General features: G+C 35.4%; 1 protein-coding gene across 1 annotated transcript in view; it reads left to right on the top strand.

Annotated features, from left to right (window-relative positions):
* The first annotated feature begins 864 nt into the window (after positions 1-864).
* The window catches only part of LOC121415374 (mucosa-associated lymphoid tissue lymphoma translocation protein 1-like), a 35,517-nt gene continuing 9,702 nt past the window's right edge, over positions 865-26,679 (top strand). The window contains exons 1-11 of the mRNA XM_041608560.1: positions 865-1,056; positions 3,238-3,528; positions 4,562-4,734; positions 6,785-6,881; positions 9,005-9,219; positions 9,545-9,768; positions 10,511-10,772; positions 11,624-11,770; positions 12,985-13,188; positions 15,144-15,321; positions 17,570-17,644. Coding sequence (XP_041464494.1) covers positions 3,380-3,528; positions 4,562-4,734; positions 6,785-6,881; positions 9,005-9,219; positions 9,545-9,768; positions 10,511-10,772; positions 11,624-11,770; positions 12,985-13,188; positions 15,144-15,321; positions 17,570-17,644 — 1,724 coding nt within the window. The 5' untranslated portion in view covers positions 865-1,056; positions 3,238-3,379. The remainder of the gene's footprint in view (positions 1,057-3,237; positions 3,529-4,561; positions 4,735-6,784; positions 6,882-9,004; positions 9,220-9,544; positions 9,769-10,510; positions 10,773-11,623; positions 11,771-12,984; positions 13,189-15,143; positions 15,322-17,569; positions 17,645-26,679) is intronic.

Genomic DNA, 26,679 nt, shown 5'->3' with positions numbered 1-26,679 from the left:
GTTGTTCGTAGATTCAAATAGTTTATTGTATTGTTGATGTTACAAAAAAGTTTTCTCCCGCAATTATAGCTCGCGATTATTTTGTTTAATTAAATATGTGTGTTTTTATGATTTGAAAAATACCGTTTGCTTGAAGTTTCAGGTCAGTAAATGCTCACATTATCACTTTTGGTGAGATAGTATATTATTATCACATAACATCAGTCTATGTTTATTTAAAGCTTATACCAAAATAGCTTCGCGCTTGCGTATTTTGTTCGCATTATTTCTCCAGTGAGATGCGTTTTCTGTTCATTATACTCAAGCTTACGATATTTTAGGTCGGTGTAATAATATTTGTGTTCGTCAAAACAGGGACATGAGAGGGAGACTCACGTCCCTGGTCAAAATATTAGAAGTAGGCCTAACTCACTCTCCCAATCCAATGTGGTAATTTAAATTTTCGCCCGTCCCTAAATTTTGGAACTCATGCCCAATCAAATATCCCAATAAGAACAGGAATACAATTACAGAGTACAAATAATAAGAAGGTCAAGAATTATGTTACTTGATGTTTCATTCTTGATGATGAGCCTGATGAGTACCTGCTGGTGAAATAATCCTATGTTTATAGGCCTATACATACAAGCCAAGTTTATAAAACTTCCACAATCATGTCGCAATCTGTGCTTCTATTCATCTTTTCCAATACTTTTACTAATTCATTCATCCTATGATCCTCGTCCAACGCAGAATGACGTCACAATTTGGGGATTTCCCCATTTCTCCCCTTACAGCTTGAAAATGCCGATTTGCCTACTCACAAAATAAAAATGTAGCAAGGAACAGTAATGTTAGATCTTATAACTTTACTGTTTGTATAATAATAATAAATAATAATTCTATAAGAATCAACAAGACATACTTGAAAACATATTATATTATTTAGGGCATCAAGAGAAACAGTACAGATGGGTGATTGTGGCGCAGCCGGTTATTGCACTTCCTCGACCTCACTCCTGCAGAAGTTCTGGAAATGCGAATTAAGTACGAAAGATTCTCCCTTGAAAGAAACAGGTAAGACAAACCTTAATCAAAGGATTGATGTTTGGTTATGGATAATTGATGTTTAGTTAAACATTTTCTTGTCAGCTGATACCACAATCATTTTAAAATTCGACGAAACAAGCAACTAGCAAGCATAAATCCAGCTGAGCTGAGTTACTTCACGTCACTCACTCACTGGCCTCTATTGACAAGACATTGCAATTGTTTTGCGTTCCTTCGATCTGCACACAACAACAAGCATAAATATGGCATTATGGGCCATGGCATGCCTAGTGGCAGTGGCGCTTGGCCCATGGCTGTTTAACATATGGCCATATTACATATCAGTGGAAAGGTAATGATGTGGCGATTATTTTTTATAAAAAAAACGAAAATAATACATAAGTTAACTGGCCAAATCGTGGTTTTGGGAACCACTCGTAGATTTGTGTACGAGCACTTGTGTACAAAGTGAATGGAGGTGGAACCGTGCGTGTGACTGAATAAAAGCGCTGCTGTATGAAGTGAACGGTGGTTCCCAATATCACGATAATGCCAGTTAACTTAGGTGGAAACAGGTTTTGCACGCAAGTGGAGCTTGGCGTGGGAGAGCCAATCACATCTCTCTCGACTCTCGTACACTACAGACATGCACATAAAAAAATGTCCAATTTTGCGGACGTTATTCTGCATGTTCGAAGCATTCAGAGAAAGTACCCTAAAAATAACAATGAAGTGACTTTCATTGGTTTCAATGATAAATAATTTTCTTATTTTATCCTTTAATTTGATTTATAATTCTCCATTTTTTAGATTTGCAGTATGTTTCTAGTAAAATTTAAGTAAAAACTATGTTACATTTTAAAGCACTGTATCTCCTTGTTACTTAATCGTATTAATAATTTGTAACTAAAAAGAAAAGCCTTGATTTTTATTTTTGTAATAATGATTTTTTCTCAAGTCACATTGCTGCAACAACTTTGTTTCGCTTGCATTTGGGGTGTTGTCGCACGTCTGTTGACTTTGTTTATAATTGTGTGATCAATTGTCACTCAGCCTCTCATTGTCATTACTTGGTAGAATCTTCTTACTAGATTCATCCTGATTTAAAAAGAAAGAGTAACAGGATTAAAGTAGACAAAAATTAGGAGGAGTCTGTGGACGAGGGAGCAGTCAAATCAAATGCACAGTTCCAGTCGAGAATCATTGAACTCACCTGAAAACTATTCCATCAGAACAATGGAATTTATTATTCAAAATAATCCATTGCTCTGGTAGAACAGAGAAAAGGCAGGATCGGTTAAACAACGACTGGAGCTGTGCACTATTTCAGCCTTTGAACAATCACCTCCAAACACACATTCATACTATATTGTATGCCCTGCCTCGGCAGTAATAAGCCAGGACCTGGGCTACTTTTACTTCCATTGTTAATTGTGTTTGTAAACTACAATGTAATTGTTTTATCTCTTCATCTGATCCTTTATGAATATTGAAAAAAGTGATACAAAATAAAAAGTGGCGTCTTTTCCATTTTGATTAAATGCTCAAGGCGCTTTATAGAAGAGAGCAAAACAAAATAAAGAGAACTAATAAAGTGAAGTACAAGAAAGGATAAATTACAAATGAGGAAAAATGTCTCTTTAAACCTAGCACCTGCTGGTGAACAAATGCAGTTTTAGGTTGCCCTTATAGGTGTAAGTGTACAAACCTCACATATATTCCCTAATCATTTTACTAATGTAGGGGCCAACTCTGTGGAATCCTTTTCCACTGAGTTTGGAAACCCAGATATCAGCTACCTTCTCAGGGGCAATCTGAAGACATGATATCAGATCTTTTTGACAGACAACCATTCTATGTATTCATTGTTAAGGTTTGAACCTGTAATGTATATATTATCTTCTTGTCTTATATGATCTGAAGCACATTGAGCATCTGATTAAGATGGAAAGAGTGCTATAAATCATTTGAATTATTACTATTATATTATTGTTATTATTCTCATACGTTTACTTTAAGAAATGTAACATTTATTTTAAACTATGAATCTTAAATGTCTGAACTGAGAAATTCAGCAGCCTTATACATTTCTGATATTGGAAGACTTCCAAATTTTGGGTACACTGAAGTGACAAAACTGTTTTTGGTCCCCCAATGCCCTGTTGTGAGTCTGATTTAATTCTCGATATATTATCCTGTTGAATCTAGATCTCCCTCTCCAGTATTTCTTGGAATGGAAACCTGAAGGTGGGTTAAGAAGATCATTGACAGGTCTGCTGCACTCTTTGCTGGACTTCATCCTTCAAAATTCTCTGTTCACATCTGACCACTGATTTTTGACCTGCACAAGATGGACCCATCAATTGACCCTGAGATGGTCATTGATGCACTGCCTCTTCCAACTCTCTTCGAGCTGTCCGATCTACTCGATATCCCTGATGGCAGGGGGAGGCCATATTGGAAGGAACTCATAGCCGTGTTGCCGGGAAAAATGTACTCGTGAGTACCTACACAGTGAATTTCATTCTGTCTTATACATGTTCATGTAGATCTTATATCATGTTGCATAGGAAATCCACCATGTATTGAGGATTTGATATGATTTCCATTGTTGAATTTGTTATTGAGATGACAATGGCATATTATAGAGGGGAGCTTGGTGATTGAAATGAATCAGAGACAAAATTTGACATGATGTTTTTTATCTAAATGTAGGTTGACTTTACTGGTTTTTAAGTATTTTTTTTTGGCAAATCACACACACTGCAAAATTGTCTGCTTAAGAAACATCTTCATGCTTCTATTCGGCTAAAGTAATGCAGAAATGAGAGACCTATTGCCTTCAATATTCCAATTGCTCTTAAATTAATTTTTTAGTTTTACAAAGATCTTTTTGCAGATTTAATATTAATAAAAGAGCTCTTGATCATAATAAGTTACAGTAATGACAGTAACACATGTCCAACCAAGGTCAACCAAGGTCAAAGGTCAATGAACTTTGGCCGAATTGGGTGTATCTGTTGAATTACCATCATAACTTTGAAAGTTTATGGATCTGATTCATGAAACTTGGACATAAGAGTAATCAAGTATCACTGAACATCTTGTGCGAGTTTCAGGTCACATGATCAAGATCAAAGGTCATGTAAGGTCAATGAACTTTGGCCATGTTGGGGTTGTTTGTTGAATAACCATCATATCTCTGTAAGTTTATTGGTCTAGTTCATAAAAAGTGGACATAAGAGTAACCATGTATCACTGAACATCTTGTGCGAGTTAGAGTAGTTTTCAAAGTCAGCACTGCTGCTATATTGAACTGCGTGATACAGGTGAGACGGCCAGATGCATTCCACTTGTTAACATTGTAGCAGGAATAAATATGAAATGGTTTGTATTTTGTGTAATAAAATACCTAAGAAATTTTGTATGTGTGACATTGGAGACCCTGCTCTTGTTTTTATAATTTTTTTAAATTGGCTGTTCTCAAGCTACCAAATGCCTTTAATATTTGACATCTTTTTTTTCTTTGCAGAGATATACAAATCAACAAATTTAGTATGGCTGGTTTGAGATTGAATGGAGAGAGCTCTGCATACACTTTATTGCTAGACTTAGGCAAAAGACACAACAAGACTGTCAAACAATTAGCTTCTTACCTAGATAAACTTCATTATGAGGCAGCTCTTCTACTCATCAAACCACCAGGTATGTAAGTGTGTAATGTACATGTAATTTAGTTTGTAAACATGTGTTTGAAATGATTACTTAATCTGGGGACTAATCGTTCATGTCACCTTCTGAAAAACTGTCAAAGACCTAACCCAGGGCTTGAATCCCAGACTTATCAATCGGCTTGTATCTAGTACATGTACCATATGCCACTTGATAACACTTGGGGATATTGCATAATGTTGATAAGTTTCGTATGACTTCAAATCCATGTCACTTGCACAAGTACTTAAGCACCTAAATATTCTAAATGTGCAAAAATTGACATGGGTTCACATGCTTGATTTTTGCTATCGAGCTTTGATCTTCACCTATCTGAAAGGTCTCGACAAATACTTGCTAAAAATAATTTTGCATTTTTAGACCTCACAAGATCACAATGTTGAGTTTGAACCTCTATTACTCAGTCAAAATCCAGTTTATACAGGCCTTGTTTTTTTAAATAGCTCTAGTCTATATAGAGTGAGATGAGATATGGCTATTTGCAAACAGAGCCATTTAGAGATAAAATTTGCCTGGGAATAATTGATACAGAAAATTATTTACCTTGTGACGTTATTTACCTTACTACATATTGCTGTACACTTCCTTATTTGGCAAGTGCTTGGATTACCTGGAGATATATAGCTGTGGCACTTGTAAACTGATTGACAGTTTGAGAGAATGGAAATACAAATTGTTGAAATATGTACCGGTATTGTAAATATGTTTGTGCAGCAACATCATTTCAAGCGAGTCTCAGCAATCATTTTCTGAAGTTAATAAGCTGACAGCAATTTATGATAGGTGAACATATCACAAGGTAATCCCTTGTTTTCTTGATTGTGGGAATAAGAAATTATATGATGCCAAATCCATCACATTACTGTAACATCTTGATAATGTATATAATAAACTACAAGTTTTGTATTTAGTAATTCAACAAATCTTGCACAGCATTTCAGTTACAGCTGCTAGCCTTCATTGGACAATGTAGATCCTGGTACGAACATATCTCAAATTACGGTCACCCAGAATGATTGCACGTGGATGTGCCTCCTGATTGGTGGGCCCATCTGTCTGAAATGTTTATATCCTTGGTGTTTGGTCTTTTTGATAGAAATGTGTCTTTCTGCTGGTACAAAATGTACTATGAAGTTATTACAGATTAAAAAAAACATCAGAAATGTGCTTGAAATGTAGAATTTAGCCTTAAAGGGATGCTCCAGGCTGAATGTATTCATATCACAATAAACAGAGTGACATTCAACGAGCAGAATGCTGAAAATTTGATCAAAATAGAAAAACAAATAACAAAGTTATTGAATTTTAAAGAATGAATTATTCCGTTGTGCACAGTTATAGGCATGTATGTCTTCATGAATATTCAATGAGCAAACTGATGATGTCATATCCCCACTTGCTCTTTTTAATTTTATAATATGAAATTAGGTTTATTCAAAATTTTTCTACCAAGAACTAAAACAATTGATTTGACAACTGATTATTAAAGTGCATTATTATTTATTGCTGCAACTTATTTCATTAAAATGGAGAGACATCATTTACACATGTATGAAAAAATTAAACAATTATGATTTCATGTAATAGCATAAGAAAAGGGAAAATGGGGATGTGACATCATCAGCCAACCTAATGAATATTCATGACAACATGCATATAAATACAAAATATTGCTAAACTTCAAAATTCAATATCTTTGTTATTTGTTATCTGATTTTGATAAAATTTTCTCCATTTTGCTCTGTAAATTTTACTCTAATAATTCAGATGTAATTTTTTTTAGTCCGGAGTTACGGGTATCCCTTTAAGCCAGGTTGAATGCTTGTAGGGCTTAATTGACCTAAATGTCCCTCCATTCACTGGTTGTGGATATTTTGCAAGCCCTTTTGTAATTATTCAGATTTTTACCGCACTAAAAAACATGTGCCCTTTTGAAAAATGAACCTGCCTCTAAAACATCAACATTATAGGCCTATACATGACTTTATAGCTAAACTGAAATTTTCTTTCTCTTCCTGTACAGAGCAACTCTCAATTATTGATAGTCCATTATCATCTAGTATAATGACAGGAGATACGGTCAAGTTTGCGTGCAAAGCAAAAGGTTTTCCATATCCCAGGTGAGTTCATGGGACCATCAGATGATAAAAAAAAAATACTGCTTCAAAACCCATGTGACCTCTAAAAAAAAATATGAATGGAAGAGTAATATGGATGTCCATATGATAAGAGGTCCTGCTGAATGTTTGATACAGTATGTACATGTATAGAGGTAGATTATACAACATATTGTGCATTCTTTCAATGAGGGCTCACTTGCCCTAGCATGATCAGTATGATTGTACTCAAAATGAACTGCAATTGTGTATTCCTGTTGGGGGTGGGGGAGGGGGGGGTGGGGTTCCTCATTGTTGGGGATATACATGTATATCTAGAGGTAGATTTGATGACAGGAGGATGGATGGTTTGTTCTTTAATCCAAGGCTCAGTTGTCCTGATATGATTATTGGTGTCAGTATGAAGCAAAACTTCTTTCAGATGCATTCTAACTGCATTCATCTATCACTGGTGGAGACTGTACATTAATATGAGATACTAATCAGTTGGCCAGATCTGGAACCCATTTCATTAAGAACTTGCAACTGTTGTAACTTTGCCATTATGGCAATTACCATGGAAACCTTGATTCTGATTGGCTGCTGAGCCCTGTTTCCATGGTAGTTGCCATTATAACAAAGTTACAACAGTTGCAAGTCCTTTATGAAACGGGCCCATGGTCAGCTTTAGCCGTACAGTTGTACAATTGAATTTAATAGCAGGAATCATTGGGTACCCTTGATATACTAACACATCCAGTTTGCTTAAATGTTTCAAACATCAATGCTGCTATAAGGAATGCAGAGTTGAGAGTAATTATCCATACCACTTTTTGTTGTTTTGGTTTACAGACTTTGTATCAAATATTTTAGAAAAATATTTTTGGTTTTATAATAAAATTGTCTATAAAGTGATGCTTTTTCCATAGGGCATACTTCTGTCTTTGTGCATGAATCCTCTATACAGTGCGTCCCAGAATAAACGAAACCGAGATTTAGCGATCATTTATCATAACTTAATCATAAATAGAATAGACAAATGACCTACCAATTTAAAGCTTAGAATCTCCTCTTTCATATGATATTACTTAGGTTATTTCTTATTCACGCATGAGTGAGCAAAAACAATTTGAAGAAAGGATACCAAAAACTCATTTGGCGGGGGTTATCTGGGTTTCAAAAAGAAAACCACATTTCTGAAAAGTTCAATATCTGCTCTTTGATTTGGTACCAAAATTACAAAAAATGGTCTAGAAATAAAAAAGTTCTGTTCATTTGAAATAAGGCTTGTATTTCCATAATTTCATGAGATAAACATGTTTTCACGGTATCCCACAGAAGCTTTCGCATGGTGAACAAAAGATTTAATGCATGGCTGATCGTCAACAAAACAGAGTGTCGAGAGAGTTTGAAAGCCATCCTGGAGAACCTCTTCATTTTATGAAATTATTGAAATTCAAGCCTTATTTCAAATGACCAGAACTTTGTTATTTCGTTACCATTTTCTGTAATTTAGGTATCAAATTAAAGAGGAGATATTGAACTTTTCAAAAATGTGGTTTTCTATTTGAAACCCAGATACCCCCCGCCAAATGAGTTTTTGATATCCTTTCTTCAAATTGCATTTGCTCACTCATGCGTGAATAAGAAATAATCTAAGTAATATCAGATGAAAGAGGAGATTCTAAGCTTTAAATTGGTAGGTCAATTGTCTATTTTATTTATGATTAAGTAATGATAAATGATCGCTAAATCTCGGTTTCGTTTTTTCTGGGACGCACTGTATATTGCGTGTAAGCCAAAGGGGGAGACTGTCCTAATTTCCAATTATGGCACACATCATTTTTGTTTTTCTCTCCTGATTATTGATTTTTTTTTATATTAAAACATTTTTGTTACTTCAAGAGTGAATCATCCTAATTTTCCCCCAGGAGCCCCATTTCTCCTACAACACTTGTCCCCTTTAATACCAGAAACACAAATGTTAGAGATATATAGAAAATATCCAAACTTTTTCATCATCATGGCAATGTACATGTATACATGAATACCCAGTGTGGCTGGTGCTACGCAACTATGATCAATGAATCATACACCAGTCCATTTCATATTTTCAGAATCATTTATAATTAATTTTTGACCCAAAGATACCAGTGGTACAGGGCGCATACAAAGGATGGCGAAGGAGATGAAATCATCTACGATGAAGTCAGCGGTGCGGTCGACTCGGTCCTTGAAATCCAAGCTGCAGATTGTAGTCATTCTGGGGGTTATTGCTGTAAAGTCTACCATATACCCAATGGCAAGGAGTGTTCAAAGTTCACAGACTGGGCCTACCTCACTGTACTTAGGAGATCTTCAGGTTGGTTTTAGAAGATTTTATTTTTGCCAAAGCACACTGCATTCAAAGAGAAAGAAGTGTCAGTAGGGTTTGAAGCAGAAAGATCCACTTATTGAAGGAAGATGTTTCTTTGAAATTGAAAGATATATATTCACCATACTTCCCATCTTGCTGTACGATTGGTCAGAAACTAGTTATGAGATAAAATTTAACTTATACCTGTAGCTATCTTGAATGCACACAATTACAATTTTCCTGATTTGCTCTGATACCAAATATTTCTTTTTGTTTACATGTACAGTTAGATTTATTTGTTTACTTCCATTCTTACTCGTGAAAATCACAGGTCCACCTAGCACTAGCCCAGGTGGGCAAATCCTAGCCCCACCGGTGATCAGACACCACCCAGAGGCAAACCTGAACGTAAACCAGGGGCAGGAGTTGGTATTGACATGCAGGGCTACCGGTTGTCCCAAGCCAGACTTTCAGTGGTTCAAGTACGAGGACAACCCCAAGACAGGGGCAGTCGAGAGGAAGCCTGTCAAAGGATATACTTCGGAAGTTCTACAGGTTTGTGCTGTTTGTTTTATACTTTACCTTACCTTGTGAAATATTTTACTGTAGTTAATGTTGTGACTTGGAAGGAAAACCTGGCTTGAACCTGGACCTGGAAGGCTTTATAGCAAAGTTTATTTCCGGATCTTGGATCAGCCCTAACTCGGAGCCACCGCACAACGATGCCACTGCAGCTAGCCTCGCTTGGTGCATGCTACCGCTAGTGCACTTGCGCATGCTGTGATGTTCCAAAACTAATTTAACCTTAAATTTTGTCTGAATTTAATCCTATGCTTTACCATGGTAACAATATATTATAGCAATGATCCTGAAAATCATACTTCTTGTGAAAGGTTGCAGATTGTATTTATAATTTCTAAGTATTCTAATCGTGATCTTTTTTTCTTCAAAGGTTATGTAATGAAACTAAGCTTTGGGGCTTGCTTTTTATTCAAGCTTTGCTCTTTGTGGCAAGCCCCTCCATATAAATTTTATATACTCAACAGAGGTAATTGTTTGTATCAAGTTCCTTAGATCTATAATAATGCTATGTACATGTGTATTACATTGTCTGTTACCTGGAATTTATTTGACTTTGTGATGTTATATTCAATATATTTTGTAAAAATGTGAAACGGAAATGAATGAATTCGAAATAATTCAAAAATATATGATCCTCACATTCAAGGCCGTCGTGATAAATTGGGGGTTCTAATCACCTCCAGTGGTATGTCTATTATCATTCCTTTCTCTGTAGTTTGCTCAAGCAACTCTTGGTGACAGCGGTCAGTACATCTGCCACGTCATCAACTCTGTTAGTGAAGCATGGAGCAACCCTAGCAACGTGAAAGTGACTACCATGGCCCAGAACCTGATGAGACGGTGCCACATTGAGATCCTAAGGGATCCCATTGACGTTCAGTGTGTACCGGGAGCTCCTCAGACGCTGGAGTGCTTGGCGTCCTGCAGTACAGCAAAGCTTCACTATCAGTGGTACAAGAATGAGCATCCAATGGAAGGTAATTGACTTTCATATGGTCAAAGCTTTCATTCCTCGAATTGGCCACTGTCAAATTGGCCATTGTCTAATAGCCGGACTATTAACAATTTCTTTGATCTTATTCCACTTTGACCATTCTTATCAAACACAGAATCAACACCAACAAATCATATCAGGCCAGTTTTTTATGAACATGTACTACATGTAGCCTATACTATACACAACATTCAGGTGGTCTTTAAACTCTTTTAAATGATGGTATATATATATATACCTCTAGGAGAATGAAACCCTTGAAAACAGTTGACTCATGTATGAAACAGAGAATCAAAGAAATTCTGAGAAATATTTTAAGGAATTTCAAGAAAGTTATGAGCATTTCATTCTTGAGATCATTAATGCTTTGGAGATCCTCCAATATGCAATGCAACCAAGATGTGCGAATTTCTAAATGAACAACATGTCAAATTAGATCAGAATATGCTTAAAGGTAGTTGTAAAAAGGTTGTCTTAAACTTTATGCAATATATGTCTCACATTATTAAGCACTGTTGTTATCACCATTGTAATTTTATCCATGATGCACTTTGGCCTTATTTTAATTTGTAAACCAAAAAAGCTTGCTAATTGTTATATCCAACTATGATTTTATTTTTGATCTGTGTAATTACTTGTATTTTGGCGGGATAGAGAATCTAACACTATCAGAAACTTTCTGCCAAATGATACATCTAGATGCTCTTGAGTTAGATGTACCAACATGCATCCATAGATATATTGAATTTTCCAAATACTTAGTACATAACATGCCACTGAGGCAGTATGCCAAGATGAGAGAATTTAAGAGAGAATTGGTATCTTTTTAATCAGGTGAAACATCACACCAGCTGTGCTTCCCAGAAATGAAAATGACAGATGCTGGCAGGTATTTCTGCCGAGTGACAGCAGATAATGGACAGTCTGTAGACTCTAAGGTTGCAGAACTGAAGTTCCCCATCCCCAAAGAAAGATTTACAGGTTTGTGCAATGATGATGATAAGGGAATGTAGTTGATATAGTTACCTATCGGTATCTACAAGGTGGCGTTCTCTTGTGCCCTGTTTCACCATGGAGGCGCGAAAGCTCAGTTGGTAGAGCGGGGGATTCGTATTCCGGTGACCCGGGTTCGATTCCCACTTGGTGCGCTAGTGCCCTTTGGTAAGGCATTAATCCTCATTACCAGGTCCTTTGGAGAGGACCTCAAGCCGTTGGTCCTCTGGTTGCTTGCTTACAAGCATTCATGCTTTCTTAGCAATCAGGTAAAAAATCCTCACCAATCACCAAATTTTTTGTAAATGGGTGCTTTGCCTTGCAATGGTAATTACCCTCAAATCCTTGATTTTGATTGTAGTGGTTTAGCATTGTTACCATGGTAACTACAATTGGATTGCAAAGTTTCTATAAATAGTAACTTTTATGCAAAACGTACTTTAACTAGATGAGTAATGTTGAGAGAATTATCCCTGATATTCATGGACTTAAATAAATGTACTTCATAATTCCTTTTGTATTATACCCTAAGTTAAATATATTATTGTAGGTATCTCAATGAAATGTGAGACCTAATGTAAAACACCTGTAACAATGAAACATGTATGGTTTTCATAATGATTCTAAATTGAATACTTACAGAATCCAACAAAATTATCTTTGTAGCAAATTAGACTGTGGTTGACGATTATTAGCAACTGGTCAATGCTTGCTGAATTTGAAGGGAATTTCTTTAGCCCTTCTTAGTGAGTTGAGAAGCAATTGCTAGTGTTCAGCAATTTGTTCTAATCATTTAATTTTCTTGGTAGGAAGTATTTCTTTTGTTGTGACTTGAAGTTGTTTAAAGCCATTTTATCATACATGCTGACAAACAAATTCGAGCCAGGAACAAGATATGCCTTCATATCCTTCCTTTCAAAAAATTAAATGATTGGATTACAACTAGAAATTACATTTCAACTCAATCTGAAGGGTTTCAGAAGTAATATTGATTTTAAATAGAAGTGAGAGAAAATAAGATCATAACTGACAAGCAATCAACTGTTATAATTCATACATCTGGCAAAAATTTTCTACATCAACAGCAACAATCTTAGTAAAGACTTAATTGTAAAATTGGCCACAATCGCATTTGTTTTGTTCTTCCAAAGTCAAGAAGATTAATTTCTTTTGTTATTTGTTTCATTGTTTTGTTGATATAGCAACGGACAAGGTGGCCTTACTTATTGGAAACGAGGCTTACAGGTCAGGTGACTTACTGAGCGCGCCCGGTAACGACATGGAGAAACTAGCAAGGAACCTGTATGAAATGCAATTCAAGGTGGTTTCTCTTCTCAATCTTACTGTGGCTGAGATGAAAAAAGCCCTGAAGATCTTCTGTTCATTACTTGATGATGGAGTATATGGTGAGCGCTCCAAAGAGATGCTGTTTTTTGTTCCTTTACAATAGTAATGATAATGTGCGACATTTGTATAGTGCTTAAAACAATGTTCCTGAATGATGCATACTATTACCCCGCCTTTAACACAGCTACGCTGAACAGGCTCTAAAGGCGACCGCACACCTTATGATCGGTCTGCGACCCGATTTTGGAATAACGTATAGTATAATTTGATGCTAATACTGAGACATGAAATATCTTACTGTGTAATGTTCGCAATCATTTTACGAATAAATATTTTCAAATCTGTGACTATGCTATCATCCTTCTTAGAATAAAAGCAAATTTAATATCTAGTCGTAATGACGTCATAGCAGTCGCACGATGGGCTACGATTTGAAACTAAATGGGCCTCTACTCCAAAATAAACACTTGCAATCTTTCACAATGGTTATATTAGTATTCTTTCAATTAATTTCAACCTGTAATAAAATGATATGTTCAATTCATATTATCAGAAAATTAGCAAAATGTGATATGTTCTAAAATCGAATCGCGAGCAGTCGTAAGATGTGCGGTGGCCTTAAAGCATTCAAGGAATTCCTTTTGCTACCACTTGCGTGGAGAGTGGCTAATGTAGATAATGGCTTGCCTAAAGATGCAAGAAATGCAGTGGGATTTGAACCCCGGCCCTTTGGGTTCAAAGTCCAATACTTATGCACTGAGCCACAGCACCTCTACCAATGTTCAATTATTGTTTACTCTCTATGCTGGTATTGTAAAATGAAAATTTTGGACCAAGGGGCTTGAGTGGATTTGCCGGGTCTCAAGTTTGCATGTATGATTGCCTACAGGTTTAAATGTTTCTGGTATGCATGGATTGGTAGATGCTCTATAGTAATAGTTTACAATGGAAACTTTACACAATAATCTATACTTGCATTGTTATTATTGTTATTGTTTTCACTAATGAAATTGTTGATAATACCCAATCAGTAAATATCTTGATAGGAGAGACCTACGGGTCATAGTGATTCAGTTCGCTTTTCGCCTCCCAGGCACAGGTGACGCCAAACAAATAAAAATGATGATGATGATGATGATAATGATGATGATGTTGATGTTGTCGATGATGATGATGAAAATGATGATGATAATAATAAAAAGTTGTTACTTGTAATATTCTTAACATATAATTGTACTACTTCTACTGCTTCTATTATTATTTTAAAGCATTTAATCATGGTCTTTGCTTTTCATGTAAATTTGTGTGTTTTTAAGAGCATGCAGTACACTATTTTCTTTCTGTAGATTTCGTATGCTGTTCTCTTTCCTTTTTATAATATTCTATTCCATCTTACATGTACCTGTTACCCCTCTACCTATTTCTCCTCTCTTACATGTATCTCTTTTATCTTCTTTAGTTACCCGGTACATCTTTGCACATGCTTTGCCTCCACTGTATATGTATTTTTTTAAACTTCAACTGACATTGTTTTTTTGTCTGTTTTATACTGTGTATTGATAAGACAATGTTTTTGATGATGTTTTTACAAACAATTTGTCAAATCAACTTCTCACTGTTTTATGGAGACAAAGAATGCTTATCTTATCTTATATTATTATTTTTATTATTTGTAATATTATTAATATTATTATTATTATTATTTTTGTTATTTGTATATTTATATTATTATTATTATTTGCATTATTATTATTATTATTATTATTGTTATTTGTATTATTAATATTATTATTATTATTTGCATTATTATTATTATTATTTTTATGATTTGTATTATTAATATTATCATTTTTGTTATTTGTATATTTATATTATTATTATTTGCATTATTATTATTATTATTTTTGTTGTTTGTATTATTAATATTGTTATTATTATTTGCATATTATTGTCATTACAATAAGCAATTGTAAGAGAGTAGTCAGAGTGATGTTATGTATTCCTCTTTTCACAGGTTTGTTCTACTTCAGTGGTCATGGGTTTGAGAAAAATGGGCAGACTTACATGGTTCCTGCTGACGCCCCTACTGGCTACTACCCCAAAGAGTGCATGTGCGCCCAGGAGGTACTGGAAAATATGCAGGGAAGAAATACCGCCCTCAATGTTATACTACTGGACATCTGCCGCAAGATGTGAGTTTCAAGCATCTGTTTACAACCCCTCGGTGTTTGTGTATGTTGTAGGATTCTGTTAGAGCTCATTTTGTGATTATTACTACTTTTCACTGTTCAGCCCAGCACAGACTAAGATCAGGTGGGTGTTTCATAAAGCTGTTCGTAAGTTAAGAGCGACTTTAAGAACGACTGGTGATCCGTTCATGCGGTAAATGGTATATTGTATTGGCGATGGTTTAGCGCGTAAGAAAGGTTCACCAGCCGTTCTTAAAGTCGCTCTTACAAACAGCTTTATGAAACGGCCCCCTGATTGGAACAAAGTTGCCATTCGCATATCAGTGCAATGGCATTGCAGGTCAGCGCACAAATTGCAACAGCTCTACAGTGTGCTGTATCTCATGGCGCCTATTCTTCTGCGTGTATATTGTCTGCAGCAAATTGGCCATGACGTCATCGTGTAGGACAAATATGATTGCCTGAAATTAGCAAATTTGCTGAAAATTCGAAGAAAGATCTGAAATGTCAAATTCTGAGATTTTGGTTTGGGATCCTACATGTACTGCAACAAAGTGGGTTGCAGTTGCAACACGTTGTAGGCTGGCACATACTCAGTGATTTTTAGCTCATCCGTCGTCTGTCGTCTGTCGTCCGTCCACAATTTCAAAATGCTACTACTTCGCCATTTCAAGTCCGATTTCAATTCTGTTTGCTTTATATGATAGCACTAGGTGGGGCATGCAAAAATTCTACACAGAATTTTGAAATTCATTAAATATGCTAATTTATGCGCATTTTTCAAAATTCACAGAAAATGCTACTTCTTCTTTATTTGTTGACCGATTTTGATTTTTTTGCTTTCATCTGGTAGAGCTTCATGAGGTTCACCAAACTTCTACACAGAATTTTGAAATTTTGACCAGAACAATTTTTATGCCAATTTATGCGAAATTAATTTATGAATATTTTTAAAAATTCACATAAAATGCTTCTTCTTCTTTATTTGTTGACCGATTTTGAATTTTTTGCTTCCATCTGGTAGAGCTTCATGAGGTTCACCAATCTTGTACACAGAAGTTTGAAATTTTGACCAGAACAATTTTTATGCTAATTTATGCGAAGTTAATTTATGCATATTTTTAAAATTTCGCATAAAATTCTTTTTCTTCTTCAATTGTTGACCGATTTTTACTTATTTTCTTCTTCCATCTTGTAGAACTTTCTGAGGTTCACCAAACTTCTACACAGATTTTTGAAATTTTCAGTAGAAAATTACTTATGCTAATTTATGCAAAATTTATTCAGAAATCACAGAAAATGCCTCTTCTTCTTTATTTGTTGACAGATTTTGATTTTTTTCTTCCATCTGGTAGAGCTGCATGAGGTTCAACAAACTTGTACACAAAATTTTGAAATTTTGTCTGGAAAATTATTTATTCTAATTTATGAAAAATTTATTCATAAATCACAAAAAATGTTTTTTCTTCTTCATTTGTTGATCAATTTCAGTTTTGTTTGCTTTATATGATATCTCGAGGTGGTGATACAAAATTTAAACATAGAATTTTGAAACTCATTGAATCTGCTATTTATTCATATATTTTCAAAACTCACAAAAATTGCTTACTTATTTCTTGATTGACTTTGGTTATTTTTGTTCCATCTGAGAGCTACATTAGGTTCACCAAGGTTCTTCACAGAGTTAAGAAACTTTGACTAGATAATAATTAATACTTACTTCAAATGAAATCTATTCATAGATCACAAAAAATGCTTCTATGTCATTTCTTCATCAATTTCAATTCTATATTCTCAATTTATGTCACCAATATAATTCGCTACAGTGTCAACTGGGCTGAAAATAAAATTGTGTTAAATTGTGTTGCGAGATGCCGGATGAGCTCCACATCATTGATGTGCTAGTTTTTGCATTCAGATCTTGGTGAAATCGCATTGCATACTGTGCGCCGGATCTGTTGTCAGGATCTTTTAGTTTAGATGGGAGTGTTTAAAGACACTCTAGTGAAGGCCCTGTGACATGGTTCCAAATTGAGTTGACGTAACTATCAATGAAGCTTCAGACAAAATGGTGGCAAGGAATATTATAATTCTGAAGTATAATATTCTATTTCTGAAGTTGATAACTAATGGTTGTTCAAACTTTATAGTTGATGATGATGTCTGTACATGTATATATTTTTGAGAGGGAATGATTTGTCTCAAATATGAAATAGCTTCTGTTACAGTACATTTGTTTTTCCTTTTCTAGTAATGACATGGCTCAGGGTGAAGTTGAAGTATTCACACCTAAGGTGACAGGAAACACAGTGTATGGATATGCAGCGTGAGTATGGTGCCTTTCATATCTGTTTACATCTAACGTTTTAAAGTATATATACAAATATAAATATATACAGACAAAGTAAATGTATCAAGTTCAGGAAAAGTGCTTGATGTTTTAATAGAAGCAGAGCATTAGAGGTAGAACAGAGGTTAGGAAAATTATATATATATGTATCTATACAAGCATCTTGGTTTTCCACGTATTGGCAATATTAAGACATCAGGGGTGGTATTCTGAAAACGTTCTTATCTTTGTTCTTATCTCAATGAGATAAGAAGACGCTAAAATCATTGCAAATCGGTATTCTGAAAATCTTCTTAAAGGGGAAGTTCCCCCTGACAAAAATTTTATTGTAAAAATAGCAGAAAAAATAATAAAAAATATTGCCGAAGGTTTGAGAAAAATTCATCAAATAATTAAAAAGTTATTAGAATTTCAATTATTTGATTTGTGACGTCATATGCGAGCAGCATTCCTACATAGCGAATGGTAAAAAATCAATGAAATGTCATTTTCTCAGAAAATTGAAAATGGTTTTCACTGTACCTTTTGTATATCAATAGACAAATCACTTCACACCCGATCATGAATAGAAAACAAAATTAAGTCATCAGGAACCATACAAAATTTGAAATTCATGCATTTTATATTACATAACACATGGGGCAGCTGCTCGTTTATGACGTCACAAATCCATAACTTTGAACTGTAATAACTTTCTAACTCTTTAACGGATTTTCCTCAAACCTTCACCAATATTTTTTACTATTTTTTCTGCTATTTTTACAACAAAGTTTTCTTCAGGGTGAACTTCCCCTTTAACGCGTTCTTATCTCTGTAAGGACTGCCTCCTTCTTATCTTCAACATGCCCATTTTTAAGATATTACCAATCAAAATGCGCTTTATATTGGCAGTTTAACCAATAGAAGCGTTCCTTATTTGTGAAGAGAATATCATGGGCGCTGTGCGTACACTATTTCTGGCGCATTGCGTGAAATAGGCATTTTATACGCAATGACTGGTTATTATTTCGAGACACGTGCACAAATAAAGAAAGAAAATAAAGAAACAAGGTAAAGAAAGCAGTTACGAATAAGAATAAAACAGGAAGAAAGAAAGTAAGTAGGTAGCAGAAATTTAAAAAATAAAAGGATCAAAACAAAAAAAAAATGAAAGAAAGAAAAGGTAAACGAAAGGAAGCAAGCAAAATGAACTTAAAAGAAAATAAAAAAAATCAAAAGAAATAAAAAGAGGAAAGAATACAAGAAAGAAAAAGGAGGAATGAATAGAATGATAATCAATGATAAAAAGAGGGAAAAAAATTGAAGGAAAAGTAAAGAAGGAAAAGGAAAAAAACGAAAAAGGACAAATTAAAAAGATTAAATAGGATAAAATGAAGGAATAAAGAATAAAAAAAAATAAAAAAACGAATGAAAGAAAGTTAAAAAAAAAAGAAGGAACAAAAGTATGTAAAAAGTGAAGGAAGAGAGAAAAGGGGAAAATGAAACAAAGAAATAGAGAAAGAGATAGAGAGAGAAGATTAAAGATGAAAGGAAAATTAAAGCAAAATTGAAAACTAAATAAAGATAAAAAGAAAGGTAAATTCAAAGAAGGAAAGAAACAGAAGGGGAAAATAAAAAGGCATGAAGAATGTATGAAAAGAAACGAAGAAAGATTAATGGAAAGAATAAAGAAAAAGATTTTTAGAAATTAATAGAAGAAAGAGTAAATAAAGAACGAACGAAATGAGAATGAGCAAAAAAATAAATTAGAATAAAGAAGAAAGTAGTCAGAAAGAAGGCACTCATTTAGTGTCATAAAGCAGAAATAAAAGGAATGAAAGAAAGAACAAATGAACGAGCGCAAAAAAAAGAAAAAAAAGAACACCAAAGATAAAATGAAAGAAATTATAAGAGAAAGAAAACAGAAAAAAAATAATGAGGGGGAAAAAATGAAAATTAAGGGAAGGAGGAAAGAAAGAAAAAATGAACAAATAAAATGAATAAATATAAAAAACAAATATAAAGAGGAAAGAATTAATGAAAGATAGAAAAAGAATGAAGAAATAAAAAGATTTTAAAAAATACATAAAGTGAAGGATGAAAGGAAAAGAAAAACAGAAAGAAAGAGAAAAAAGGGGAAAGAAAATAAAAACTTAGTCAACAAAAAAGGAAAAAAATCGTAAAGGGAAAATAAAATAAAATATTGTTATTTGTTTTAACGGAAATATATTCAATAAAAAAGAAAAGAAAAAGAAAAATAGATAAAATAACGCAAAAGAAAAATAAGGAAGAAGTTAAAAGATTCAAAAGAATAAAACAAAATGAAGAATGAAAGGAAAGGAAAAAAGACAAACAGAAAGAAAGGAAGAAAAAGCGAAAATAAATAAATGAAATAAAGAAAGAAAGAAAGAAAAAAAAGGGATAGAAAAAAGAGACAGGCAAAATAAAGGGTGAATGAAAGTAAGGGTGGGAGGAATACTTGTTACTCCCAGTGGCCATCGATTTTTAGCAAGAAAGAACGCGGACATCGTGAGATGTGATTACCCTCTAGCTATCTTAAATATTATCTTAAATATCGTAAAGAGATAAGAAAGAAAAAAGATAATAACGTTTTCAGAATACCACTTATCTTCATTTTGTTCTTATCTTTTAGCGCGCTTTTGTATCATATGCGCGAATTATAAATTTACGCGCTCAGCATTGGATGGAAAGCAAGATAAGAACAAAGATAAGAACAAAAGATAAGAAAAAGATAAGAACGTTTTCAGAATACCAATTTGAGAACGTGACGTAGATAAGAACAAAATGAAGATAAGAACGTTTTCAGAATACTGCCTCAGGAATGCGAAACAAATTCATGAGTAATGCAGTTTTTGCAATGCCAACAATTAAGTTCTTTTATAAAAGAACTTAATTGTTGGCATTGCAAAAACTGCATTACTCATGAATTTGTTTCGCATTCCTGATGTATATAGAAGGTAACGTTCAGTTAACAGACCCAATTCTTTTTATGTTTCTGTTTAACAACTCTCATAGCAACTGGGCGGCAAAGCTTTCCACTGTGTTCATGCCAAGTTGTATAACTTATTACATAGGGACGTTTTACATCAAAGTTAATTCAGTCACACTGGCTGACCTTATTGAAGACAGAAATTATTCTTATGCGTTTTGGATAAAGTGGAGAATTCGGCAGCATGTTAATTCAAACTCAACAACCTCATGATCAAGAAGAGAGTCCAATGCTCTAACCACTATTTCTTTTTAATAATTTTTTATTGATAATATGAAGATAGAATGCATTAATATTGCCAGATAAACTTAAGGGCCCGTATTCTGTTGGCAGGTTTAACTTAAACTCAGTTTTAAAGTTGTGGTTGAAGTACAGTACTGGAAGCCAGAAGTATCAAAATTTGTATTAAGCTGTATGTTTCTTATGTTCACTGTGCTTTTTCCTGATTCATCGATGGTGAAGACAATCATCTATTCATAATTTTTAGACAATTATGAATGATTTGAGAGCCAAATGAGCTGAAGTATGATATCTCTTCTGTTAGTGATTTATTTAACAATTGGCTATCCATACTTAAACCACAACTTTAAACCTGAGTTTAAGTTAAACCTGCTATCAGAATACAAGCCAAGGAGTATTCAATTGGAATTGCATTGTGGGTATTAGACCAAGTGGGTGTTTCATAAAGCTGTTCGTTAGTTAAGAGCGATTTTAAGAACGACCGGTGATCCTTTCTTGTGGTAAATGGTAGATTCATTGGCGATGGTTTAGCGCGTAGGAAAGGATCATCAGTCGTTCTTAAAGTTGCTCTTAAATTACGAACAGCTCTATGAAATGGCCCCCAAGTGTAGTAAAAAAAACACATATATAATTTTTATAGATGGAATTGGTTTGAACATTGTTATAATACTATCTGATCTAGACTAACTGTTTGGAGACCAAGTCAATTTAGACCATTCTCTGAGCAGGCTAACCTAATTTCAAGGTAACATTATGTAGTTTTGCATTGATAAAGAAAAATTAATCAAGCTTAAAGCTTATTCATCAAAATCAAATGTGACATAAAAGATATAACTGCCACAGTTATAAATTGCCATAAACAAACATGAATGACATCACAGTGTTCACAGTCAGTAAATTTCTCTTGTATACTATTACATGTAAATGAAATGTTGATGTTTCACTTTTTTTTCTTCTATAAAATATTGCTTGACTCTACCTGGAACGTATGTGGTCTCTATTATGTTGTAGCATAAATTGATTCAATCAAGAGCTTTATCAATAAACTTTGATATTTCATTTCATAAAATACACACATTTTGATATTTCATTTCATAAAATTCAGAAGAAATAGTTAATTTGTAACTTGTGTTAATATACATATCTATATATCATAGAGGACGCTATGGAATAGAAACAACCTATTTCAATGTTGGTCTCAAATCGCCATTAATTTTTCTTGTTTTGGGACTTCATAACCATCAAGCTTAAGTTATTTCATCAGCATTGTGACATTTGTGACTTTTAGATCAGATATGGATCCACCGCAGGGTAAAAGGCCTCAAAGACAAGCTGCTTCAAAGCCAAAAACGTATGTACAATCTACTCGTAAGGGCCAATCAGTCCCAGTTTCTACACGTAACAGCCCGCCAATTTTAAATACACGGCCTACAAGCCCGGTGAGAAGTGCAGCCTCAACGCACGACAACAGCGACGGAGAATCACAGGACGATGACGTCATCACATTTCTGGGACAGCCTTCTACATCGCACTCTCCCAATGCTGACACCGGATTATCATCTACTTTGGATGAATATTTTACGAAAACAACGGCAAGATTTGAGCATATGATAAAAAATGCAGTGGACAGCTTCGTTGGAAAATTACAGCAATTGGAAGTAAGGATGGAAGCATCGTTTGTGTTTGAGCGTAAGCGTGTGGATGACCTGATGGAAAATCAAAATAAAATGAAGAGCAAAATAGAATCAATGGAAAAGGAAATCACCAATTTTTCCAAAGGGTAGATAGCTCTGGGGAACCTTGATTTAAGCTACACCTACCATTGTTCTCTTCATCCATTTCTTTACACAATATTTAAAATAAAAAGAGTTGCCAAAGCTGTTGTACATGTATAGCTTCACACACATTTGTATACTTTCTCCCATACGTGTACTGTATCAAAGCACTAGCTTTGTATCAAAGCAATAGCTTTGATCCAGCTGAGGCATGGCGGCTTGTCATTGTTCAAAACCCAACTTCACCTGACAAAGGAAATTATAATTGGTATGGTGTCGAAAATCTGTCTATCTGACGGTCAATTGGATCAGGGTCGCCTAGCCACTAACCCGTCTCTGCAGTTTAGTGGTTAAGACACCGGCGTTCAAAGCTGGAGGCCGGGTTCGATTCCCGGCAGAGACATTTTTTCGGCATCACCAATTTTTCCAAAGGGTAGATAGCTCTGGGGAACCTTGATTTAAGCTACGCCTACCATTGTTCTCTTCCTCCATTTCTTTACACAATATTTAAAATAAAAAGAGTTGCCAAAGCTGTTGTACATGTATAGCTTCACACACATTTGTATACTTTCTCCCATACGTGTACTGTATCAAAGCACTAGCTTTGTATCAAAGCAATAGCTTTGATCCAGCTGAGGCATGGCGGCTTGTCATTGTTCAAAACCCAACTTCACCTGACAAAGGAAATTATAATTGGTATGGTGTCGAAAATCTGTCTATCTGACGGTCAATTGGATCAGGGTCGCCTAGCCACTAACCCGTCTCTGCAGTTTAGTGGTTAAGGCACCGGCGTTCAAAGCTGGAGGCCCGGGTTCGATTCCCGGCAGAGACATTTTTTCGGCATCACCAATTTTTCCAAAGGGTAGATAGCTCTGGGGAACCTTGATTTAAGCTACGCCTACCATTGTTCTCTTCCTCCATTTCTTTACACAATATTTAAAATAAAAAGAGTTGCCAAAGCTGTTGTAAATGTATAGCTTCACACACATTTGTATACTTTCTCCCATACGTGTACTGTATCAAAGCACTAGCTTTGTATCAAAGCAATAGCTTTGTATCAAAGCAATAGCTTTGTATCAAAGCAATAGCTTTGATCCAGCTGAGGCATGGCGGCTTGTCATTGTTCAAAACCCAACTTCACCCGACAAATGAAATTATAATTGGTATGGTGTCGAAAATCTGTCTATCTGACGGTCAATTGGATCAGGGTCGCCTAGCCACTAACCCGTCTCTGCGGTCTAGTGGTTAAGGCACCGGCGTTCAAAGCTGGGGGCCCGGGTTCGATTCCCGGCAGAGACATTTTTTCGGCATCACCAATTTTTCCAAAGGGTAGATAGCTCTGGGGAACCTTGATTTAAGCTACGCCTACCATTGTTCTCTTCCTCCATTTCTTTACACAATATTTAAAATAAAAAGAGTTGCCAAAGCTGTTGTACATGTATAGCTTCACACACATTTGTATACTTTCTCCCATACGTGTACTGTATCAAATCACTAGCTTTGTATCAAAGCAATGCTTTGATCCAGCTGAGGCATGGCGGCTTGTCATTGTTCAAAACCCAACTTCACCTGACAAAGGAAATTATAATTGGTATGGTGTCGAAAATCTGTCTATCTGACGGTCAATTGGATCAGGGTCGCCTAGCCACTAACCCGTCTCTGCAGTTTAGTGGTTAAGGCACCGGCGTTCAAAGCTGGAGGCCCGGGTTCGATTCCCGGCAGAGACATTTGTTCGGCATCACCAATTTTTCCAAAGGGTAGATAGCTCTGGGGAACCTTGATTTAAGCTACGCCTACCATTGTTCTCTTCCTCCATTTCTTTACACAATATTTAAAATAAAAAGAGTTGCCAAAGCTGTTGTACATGTATAGCTTCACACACATTTGTATACTTTCTCACGTACGTGTACTGTATCAATGCACTAGCTTTGTATCAAAGCAATAGCTTTGATCCAGCTGAGGCATGGCGGCTTGTCATTGTTCAAAACCCAACTTCACCTGACAAAGGAAATTATAATTGGTATGGTGTCGAAAATCTGTCTATCTGACGGTCAATTGGATCAGGGTCGCCTAGCCACTAACCCGTCTCTGCAGTTTAGTGGTTAAGGCACCGGCGTTCAAAGCTGGGGGCCCGGGTTCGATTCCTGGCAGAGACATTTTTTCGGCATCACCAATTTTTCCAAAGGGTAGATAGCTCTGGGGAACCTTGATTTAAGCTACGCCTACCATTGTTCTCTTCCTCCATTTCTTTACACAATATTTAAAATAAAAAGAGTTGCCAAAGCTGTTGTACATGTATAGCTTCACACACATTTGTATACTTTCTCACGTACGTGTACTGTATCAAATCACTAGCTTTGTATCAAAGCACTAGCTTTGTATCCATACAATAGCTTTGATCCAGCTGAGGCATGGCGGCTTGTCATTGTTCAAAACCCAACTTCACCTGACAAAGGAAATTATAATTGGTATGGTGTCGAAAATCTGTCTATCTGATGGTCAATTGGATCAGGGTCGCCTAGCCACTAACCCGTCTCTGCGGTCTAGTGGTTAATGCACCGGCGTTCAAAGCTGGGGGCCCGGGTTCGATTCCTGGCAGAGACATTTTTTCGGCATCACCAATTTTTCCAAAGGGTAGATAGCTCTGGGGAACCTTGATTTAAGCTACGCCTACCATTGTTCTCTTCCTCCATTTCTTTACACAATATTTAAGATAAAAAGAGTTGCCAAAGCTGTTGTACATGTATTGCTTCACACACATTTGTATACTTTCTCCCATACGTGTACTGTATCAAATCACTAGCTTTGTATCAAAGCAATGCTTTGATCCAGCTGAGGCATGGCGGCTTGTCATTGTTCAAAACCCAACTTCACCCGACAAAGGAAATTATGATTGGTATGGTGTCGAAAATCTGTCTATCTGACGGTCAATTGGATCAGGGTCGCCTAGCCACTAACCCGTCTCTGTGGTCTAGTGGTTAAGGCACCGGTGTTCAAAGCTGGGGGCCCGGGTTCGATTCCCGGCAGAGACATTTGTTCGGCATCACCAATTTTTCCAAAGGGTAGATAGCTCTGGGGAACCTTGATTTAAGCTACGCCTACCATTGTTCTCTTCCTCCATTTCTTTACACAATGTATATATATATATATATATATATATATATATATATATATTTATTTATATATAAATGTGAAACTATGCACCTTAAAATATCATTCTCCACAAAAGCATGTATAAAACCAGGTAAACACTATCTTAAATAAATCGTTTTCTGAAGAGAATAAGACACCCTTTCTCAAGAGAGCTCTATTATGTGTGCATGATAATACGGCTGTTCTTACTATATACTGTAAACATAAATTTAAAGCATTCTGTTATTCAATACATTTTTATATAACGCTGAAACAATCTTTCATGTTTTGGTCATTGTGTAAGTTAAATCTAATCATTGACCGATGAACTGTGTCCTTAAATGTATGTTATGAGTCTCGATGGTGACTGTCACTATAGAGAGGATGTTAACACGGTCAAGTGATTTCCTCTGAATTGTACTATTTCGTGCCTGATCTCTTACCTGACTCTTTTCCTTATGGAATGTTGATTTTAACTAATCTCAATAGTCTATAATACAATCCACAAATCAATTAAATTACATATCAACTGAATTCAGGTGTATGGAACTTGCAGAGTACACTATAGAGCAGCTGCCAAGTAACAACATTGTCTCACAATTCAATGAAACATGTAGTTATACTTTGGTCACATTTGCTACGGCCGCCGTAGATTCTAAAATTTCTACGGCAAGTAGTAATTCTACGGTCGCCTCAGAATTTCCACGGCCACTTACTCTAGCGGTCACATATGTTACGGTCGCCGCACGGCGTATTTTTTAATTTATGGAGAAAAAAATCTGCGGCTGACGTAAGTCCTTGAAATCATGACGTACAGTCGCCCTAGGGCGACCCTGCGCTGGCCGTAGGTTTTTGACAAATTCTACGGCAGACGC

Source organism: Lytechinus variegatus, chromosome 5 (assembly GCF_018143015.1).
Source record: "Lytechinus variegatus isolate NC3 chromosome 5, Lvar_3.0, whole genome shotgun sequence".
Classification (NCBI taxonomy): domain Eukaryota; kingdom Metazoa; phylum Echinodermata; class Echinoidea; order Temnopleuroida; family Toxopneustidae; genus Lytechinus; species Lytechinus variegatus.
Note: the sequence above shows the minus strand (reverse complement) of the source record. Positions and strands in the feature narration are given on the sequence as shown.